The following is an 8155-nucleotide window of genomic DNA, read 5'->3' on the forward strand; positions in this document are numbered from 1 at the left end:
TTGCTACTGATTTTATGAGATGTGGCCTCTGTATTGTGTAATTCTTTACTGAGTGGGATCTTTTTTATTGAGAGGAAGAGAGTCTGGCAAAAGGAATATATAAAATATGTTCACTTTACAAAAATAACTGAACAAACAGAGCAGACCTTGTCAGTCCTGCCTTCCTTGCATAATATTACTTTTTCCTGTGTTCTGCCCTTATTGTAGAACATCTGGCTTTAGACACTTAATATAGATGCTATTTCCAGAATGCGAACTTAATAAATGCTGCTTTTTGTGAAGTCAATTCCCTGGACAAATCCTGAATTTATCCATCAACAAGTCACAGATTTGAAGGAGTTTCAGCTTTCTAATCTGGCAAGACATACCTCCCAAATACAGACAGTTCTTGGACAGCTTTAGCAGTGTCTGCGTTCTCTCTGCCTGCTTCAAGATCAAGCCGGTTTCTTCCACTAGCTCCAGATAAAAGCTCAGACTCTAACAGACCTTTACTTTTGTTCCCAGTAAGAAATCTGAACTGCTCGGCAAATATCAGGCTAGAGGTCTAATTTGTCATCTAGAGGCTAGAATAGAACACTAGTCTGCAAGAGGCACAGCCTTTTCTCAGTGAAACCTGGCACAGGTTGGAAGACAGCAATTCATCAGCTGATGAATTCCCTTGCTGATGCTTTTTCTACAGTCCCTGAGACACAAAACTGAAGTCACTTCAACAAATCAAGCCACTTCAGAAACAAATATAAGCTTAAATCAGCAGAATCAAGCAGAACAGATGTTCTTGACTGATGTCCAAGGAAAGTGGTGAACTATTCTTTTTTTGGACTAGCATATTCATGCAGCAATATTTAATTAAAAAATAGGAGATGGAGTAGGAGTGTCAACTCTTGGGGGGCCTGATGGTGGAGATCCACAGGGATCTTTGCTGGGACCTACTAGTCAGCATATTCATAGACCACCCAGAAGGAGGGTGAAGAGTGAGGTGAGAAAGTTTTCATATCATATGAAGTTATTGAGGATATTAGAGGAGTGGAGAGCTGCAGATATTACGACATTGAGTAAATTGTGCAATAAAATGACAGATAAAATTAATTCTAAGTAAGAATAATGATATGCATGGGGGAAAAAAAATAATTTTTCTTCTGTGGAGTGATGGAGTCTAGCTGACCTCGCTATTCAGGCAGGATCTTGGAGTTATGATAAATGACTGAAGGAAAAAAATGAGCTTCAGTGCTCAGCAATGGTCACAAAGAATCGGTAAGACTCAGCAGTGTTTGCATGCTCGTATGCTGCTTAACTCCTTCAAACACCTCCTCCTTTTCATGTGTAGCACTTTCCCAAGATATTTGCCCAGATGTCTATTAATTTTGTTTTAAAGTGGTAGATTTGACTTAATTTGCCTGGAAGAGGTATCAGGCTTACTGAGGAGCAGTTCTTTTGCTTTCTTCGGTGTCATTTAATCACCTTCCAGACCTCTGAAGCCTGGGTGAATTTTAGGTAAGATGTTGTTTATGTACAGCAATTGGCAATTTGACAGTTTTGTTCTTGAGTTCTTGTAGATCTCTTGGGTGAATGCTGTCTGGGCATGGCGACTTGTTCATTTACACGGAGGGGGAGAAAAATAGCCAATTAGCTTAAAAAAATCCCGCTTGTAAGTGTCTTTTTAGCCTAGTCAGGTGGCAATACTCTCGAGTTTTGTAGAAGCCCAAATAAACTTCCAATATATTATTTTCCCTTGTTTCTAAAAGCCACGGGGTTCTTTGTCAGGTTGTTGTGACCGTTACAGCGTTCAGAAGGGAGATCTGTGCTTCTGGTGGCTTTCCTGATACCAAGTTCAAAGTACATGTTGTGTAAGATGCTGAAAGTTGATATTTCATTGTGACAAGGCTGTTTAATCTTTGGTGATATTTTCCAAAGGATACTGTCATTTTCAAACCCGATGCTGAGATAATTTGTCTATGTTTTTGTTTAGGGCATTGCAACAACATTCATTGCTTGGCAAAAGCTATCAACCAGATTGCTGCAGCTTTATTTACCATCCACAAGGGAAGCATTGAAGATCGTCTTAAAGAATTTTTGGCCGTATGTATAACTCCATTTCTAGAGCTAGCTCCTCTAAAAAGAGGGGAACTCTCACCCCCTAATGCCTCTCAATCTGTTTTTATACATAGTCTAGCTTGCACAGTGCTGTCATCAAATTATCAATGTGTTTGTCATTGCAAGTGTTACTTTACAGCGGCAATGAGCCAGGAGTAATCCTAGTCACAAGGTCATTCTATAAACATTTAGATTAGTATGAATAAGTATTGATTAACCAACATTTATTCCAATAGCAATATTGCTGCTTAATGCTTGTAATGTTACTTATATTCCTGTAGTTATAGATTGCAGAGAAACTAAAGCTATTGTATAATACAGCGTTGATTTTGATTAGGAGAAAGTCAGGTGTGTGTAAGTTACTCTTTGAAGTCTAGCAATAGGTTAAAATTTGTATCTTTACGAGAAAAATATCTATTGACTTCAAGAAGGATATTCAAATTCAGGTGGAAAATGTAATATTAATTTGGGATCCAGTGCAACCGATTTCATATAAATCGGTTTTGGTGCACAAGAGAGAAAAGCATATTGTTAATACGAGTCTATATGCAGATTAAATTTAGTAGTAGTCACAGTAGTAGTAGTCAGCTTCGTGTGATGTTGGAAAGTAACAGTAGGAAATCAGTTTTTTCGGTATAATCGTTAGTATTTTAGCACATACCCTCTCTTACATTGTGTGGCCCATGGCTGGAAAAAGAAATGTGTGATGCCTATAAAATCAAGGTTGTGTCTAGCAGACGTTTCCCCATGATGTGGTGTTACTCTTCAGTTTATGTTTTCAAAGAAAGTAACTCCAAAGTGGCTTTTGAGTTGTACCTTTTGACGTGTGTGCCCTTCTTAAACTGTAGCTGTCTGATAGCGGTGTGTTACAGGGATATTTGAGGAGAGGAAGTTTTATGCTTCAGAGCAGGTTGAAGATCAAAGCTTCTGAAATCCTTAGCGATGCTTAGAAAAAAATCAGAAGCCCTTAGGTGGCGGTGATGCATTTTAAATACATTTTGGTGGGCTGCCTGAGTAGAAATAGAAATTTTAAAGTGGCTCTTAATTAACTACTACTTGAAGGGAAAGTAAAGGCTAAAACCACAGCTTCACTTTAATTATTAAAAATTACTGCCGATTCTGAGTGATTCTTCATTTTTGCTGTTTGGCCTTGAAATATGAAAAAATATCTCTTCCCCCCCCTTATTTTAGGTGCCTTACACTTAGGGGGGTGGGATAATGGTAGCTTTCTGTAACTAGAAATCCACAGAAACAATTTTTCTTTTTTTTTTTTTTTTTTTTACCTTAAAAGAATCTTTCATTTCTGGAAGTTCATTGCATTTTGTAAAACAGAAAAAGCCTTTGGCCATTGACCTTGTCTAATGCAACTGCTGGCTGTAAAAGATGAAAGAGAAATGGTTGTGTCAAGCTGCATACATTTGACAAGTGAAGGAAACCAGTATAGTTTCATGTGATAAAAACACTTTTGGTATGAGGCTTGCATTTTTTCCGTGTTTACGAACTGGTTTCAGACCACTGCTTTTACTGCACAGACCGTGACTTGATGGCTTAGATATTTTGATAATCTTTCTTTTCTTAACGCCTTTTATACATCACTTACTGTTAGTCTGAAAGAAAAACGTTTCTCTTAAGAAGAAAATGTACTGCTGGAGATGATCTGCTTTCCTGTCAAAGTTGATTAAATACAGAAAAAACTTCCTAGGTTATTTAATACTGCTGAGTATGTGCTAAGACTATTCTGAAGCATGATAATTTGTTCTAGAGGAATCTTGATTTAGATTTTAAAGTGAACGTTTTAAGTTAAAATCCATTTCTGGTAAACGTGGTTTAGGCACGCTGACATCGCTTGGTGCGAGGGTGTAAATGATGATTGTACATCTGAAAGTGGAGAAGAGTTTTTTCCAAATTTCTGTAAGGCATGAAAACATGGGTCATCAATGCATCTGCAAATTAAGTATTTTAGTGTATTCTGTCATCCTGAGCTTTTAAATACCTAAGTACGTGTTACAAGTTTCTAGGATATCGATATCTCTTAAAACTAGTATTGTAGGGTTACTCATGGTCTGATAAAATATTATTCATTTACATTGAAGATGACATTTCTTCAATTAAAAATACAGTTTAGGAAGTAAAACTTAATTTGTCCTTGTATTGCAAAATAGGTATAACTTCAAACAATAAAAACACCAATCATTTTCACTCTTGCCAAAACGCAGTAAGTTTATATGTGTTTTGGGGAGGACAGAGAAAGTGAGGTCTTGACCCATGGAAGTTCTGTCGTTAATTTCAGTAGACTTTGGTCAACCAATGATTACAACCAAAAGTTCTTTGCAATAAATTAATTCACTTTTTGTATTAAAATAGCACATATTGCTTATTAATATGGAAATAAACAAAAATGGCTTACTGAGACTAAAGCCCAGTGATGGTTCATGTGTGCAGGATGACTTACTCTCCTTTGTAGTTACTCATACGCTGCAGTGTCTGTTGACTAGGATATTTTTTCAGAAGGGTTTTGTGTGTGTGGATAGCAAAATAGCAGAAGTCAATCAATGCATTGTTTTATTTATTGCTTTGAAATACTCATTTTTACGTAGCTTGCATCGTCTAGTCTACTGAAGATTGGCCAGGAGACGGACAAAACTACTACGAGGAATAGAGAATCTGTTTACCTACTACTAGACATGGTAAGCTTTTGTCTATTTTACACATTACTAACAAAGTATCTCCACGAAATAGACGAGCAGTAGGAGGTGTTGTGCAAAACCTTGTCTTTCTGGTATTTTTCAGATTGTGCAGGAGTCTCCCTTCCTGACAATGGATCTCTTGGAGTCTTGTTTCCCCTACGTCCTGCTGAGAAACGCATACCACGCTGTCTACAAACAAAGTGTCACATCCTCTGCCTAAGTATCTACTTACTGGAGATAAGACATAGCACGCATCTATGTGGCCTCAGTTTTATCTGTAAACTGTGGAGCTATTTTACTTTATGGCCTGATGAACAGTTTTGTGGATTATAAACTTTTTCCATAAAGTTGTATTTCTGATCAGTGGTTTTCAATATGGTTGTACTACAATATAAGCTTGGTTGATTTTAGGTTGCACATTCATGGAAAATCTTTTTTTCTCATTCCTTCTTCTTTTTTTTTTCTTTTTTTACTTTAGAGCATCAGTTCTGTTTAAAAAATACTACTTCTGCTATATGTTTTTTGATATTGATCATGCAAAAGAAAAATTGCTTGTTTATTTCCCAGAAGAAAAATGTATTTAGTGATTATTTTAGATAGTGTAGCTTTCATCTGTGTGTAAATTATTTCATATAGGGAGAGTTATAATCTTGTACCTATTGTTCTTATGGAAAACAAATATTGGATGTGCATTTCTGTGAAGTAATTACAGCATTTCTAGTTTTATTTTGAAACGTTCACCGATCTACGTACTATGACACTATCTAACATTAAAAATGTTATAGGACTGCTTATCCTCCAGACAGCGATCCTCTCCCGATACACTTAAACAACAGCAAGTGGTGTTGTTTGTATAAAGCATAGTGGAAATTTTTTTTAAACTAACTTCTGTGGTGCCCTGTTGGCATTAACACTACATTGTACCCTGCTGTATAATAAACATTCTTACACATTTATCACATGTTGATAAAATGTTAGCCCTTAACCACTTTTTATATGTTTTAAATTTTTGAAATTCAAGTGTACCTTCCATAACATACAATAAACACTAGACTGTATTATCTGTAGGTGAATTATTTTTAATATAAATGTTACCTTAGTATTTTAAGCTTAAACTGTGCTGTTGTGCATTGATTTACATCTCACAGTTCATTAAATATCAATCCTTAGAGCTTTTATGTGAAGACTTCTTTTAATCCTTCACCTTTTGGCTTCTGTGGTAGTGAATCTTGTAAAAATTTGGAAGAAGGCATTAAAAACAATGTAAAAAGTGTCAGTTTAGTGCCCTTATCCTTTAAATCTTAATTTTCCATAATAAAGCGAGAAAAGCATTTATGTAGTACGTCACGAAGCCAGTTGTACCCATAGACATAAGTGTATTGTTCAAGTATAAACCTTGAAATAACCATAAAACAGGAGAGTGTTGCTAAAACAGTAACTGAGACAGATGTATAATAGGCCTTTTTTTTATCAGTTGTGCAGGATAGCAGTGGCTCGTTGAGCCTGAAAGCTGCCCAGATGGTTGTGCTCTTTAATTCACAGCATATAAAAGCGATGTGTTTCTCAACAGGGCTCTGGACATTGTATAGAGCCCCTGTTCTTGGTGCAACTTCTGTGCGTGCTGGTAACTTTTTCTATTATGAAAGAGCTGTTGTGTGCTCAGTTACAATAGCTTCCTCTGTCCAGAGGAGAAAAAAAAAAAAGTACTGGAATAAAATTGTCCTAAGGAAGTAAGACAGCACGTCTATATTTTTCCTAATTAATGCATTTTATGTTATAGCTGTGGAACTGATAATTTAATACCATAACGAATAAGTTTGTTCATCAAGAAGTCGAACGCAAGACTTAAGAGCTCTATTCTGTAATATTTATAATCTAATATGTTCAAATGTCTTGATTTTAAATAAGGTTTTGATTGTAATGTAGCCCTTTGTGGAAAAATAATGCCTATTTTCAAGACCGACTCTCGAAAAACTCAAGTTTAAGAAATAACCTGTTTTGTGTCTTAAATCTTTTTAAGTACAAAGCAATTGCATGTGGTTGTTTACCTCGGATCCCTGTCAGCCTTCCACTGAGGTGTTACTGAACCAGGCCTAGAAAACAGGTAATAAGAATGGAGGCACTGGGGAGGAATTATGTGGACTCATCCATGTGCTGGTTGGGTTTTTGGAGTGTTTTTTGGGTGGGGGTGTGAGAGTGTCCTTGCTTTGGTTTTGCTTGTTGCATTTCTATCATTTCTGGTTTCAGCTCAGCTACCACAAAGCTATTTAGGGCTCGGCCTGGTTGTGGAAGGCAGAGCACGTCAAGCATCCTGTCCTCAAAGCAACCTGTGTCCATGCACTACACAAACCGTAATAAGCCTGTCAAACCAAGTTTGGTGGGGAAGAAGGTAGAGAAGGAATTCTTGCTCAGGAGAACACCATGTCCACAACGTAGTAAGTTCCAACTGTTGACATTGTATGTTGAGTCATCTCAGGTGGCCTTTTGTGCCTTTCCAGAAGTGTTTGTAATTCCTGGAGCGTGAAGCACAGGCGGCTGAGCTGGGCCCATATGGAGCCAGTTTGGCTCAAATGTCTAATGTGCGGGGGAGGGCTCTGCCTCATGTGAGAAAGAGCATGGCAGAAGAACGTCCTGTTGCTGCCCAGAAAACTATTTTTGTAGTTTAGAAAGACGTGATCCATCAGGACAAAAGATTACCATTGAAAACAAGGGCTACTGTTAAACCTTTTTTCCTGTAGCAATTTGTTTTCTGGATAAGAAAAGGAATTGGTAACCAAACTGACACGTGGAGTATGCTCCAGCACGGTTGGACTCAATGATCCCAGAGGTCTCTTCCAACCTGGTTGATTCTGTGATTCTGTGCTAGTTTTGGTACACTGGAGAATGGCATTCTCCACAGAAAATGTTGAAATGAGGCCGGTGGTTTGAGGAAAGATAGGAGCCTTCTTCGGCAGGTCATCATGAGCTTGTATGACTTCAGAGCTTATTCATTCCGGATTCAAGAGTTCTCAATCTTAAGTAAATACGCTCTGCCTCTAAACTGGTATTTTTGCCAAAAGTTTCCCTGGTCCTGGGAATTCTGCGTTGTGATTCGTACTAAAGAGTGAACTCTCAGTTACTCACCAGTAACTGTTACAAATCCCCTAAGTTCAGGTATGTCTGGACTAACGCTGTGACGGTTATTTGATGAATCACTCTGCCAAGCTGAACCAAGCTCAAAGCTAGGTTTATAGGTGTAGCCAATTATCCTGCTGGATCAATAAAAGAGTTTTTTAGGCATAGGCTTCAAACTGTTCTCATATTCAAATCCAAGCATCTTTTAACTCCATCATACATTTTGGCTACTGGAGAAGTGATTTATGATCGTCGTACCCACT

The 8155-nt window shown here is 37.5% G+C and overlaps 1 protein-coding gene across 2 annotated transcripts in view; it reads left to right on the forward strand.

The window, feature by feature from the left end:
- The window catches only part of NCKAP1 (NCK associated protein 1), a 60190-nt gene extending 54136 nt beyond the window's left edge, over window positions 1-6054 (forward strand). For both annotated transcript variants that reach the window (XM_068407497.1, XM_068407498.1), the window contains exons 29-31: window positions 1967-2076; window positions 4689-4778; window positions 4882-6054. In XM_068407497.1, the coding sequence (XP_068263598.1) occupies window positions 1967-2076; window positions 4689-4778; window positions 4882-4998 (317 nt within the window). In that variant the 3' untranslated portion in view covers window positions 4999-6054. The remainder of the gene's footprint in view (window positions 1-1966; window positions 2077-4688; window positions 4779-4881) is intronic.
- The last annotated feature ends 2101 nt before the right edge of the window (window positions 6055-8155 follow it).

This window comes from Nyctibius grandis, chromosome 9 (genome assembly GCF_013368605.1).
Source record: "Nyctibius grandis isolate bNycGra1 chromosome 9, bNycGra1.pri, whole genome shotgun sequence".
Classification (NCBI taxonomy): domain Eukaryota; kingdom Metazoa; phylum Chordata; class Aves; order Nyctibiiformes; family Nyctibiidae; genus Nyctibius; species Nyctibius grandis.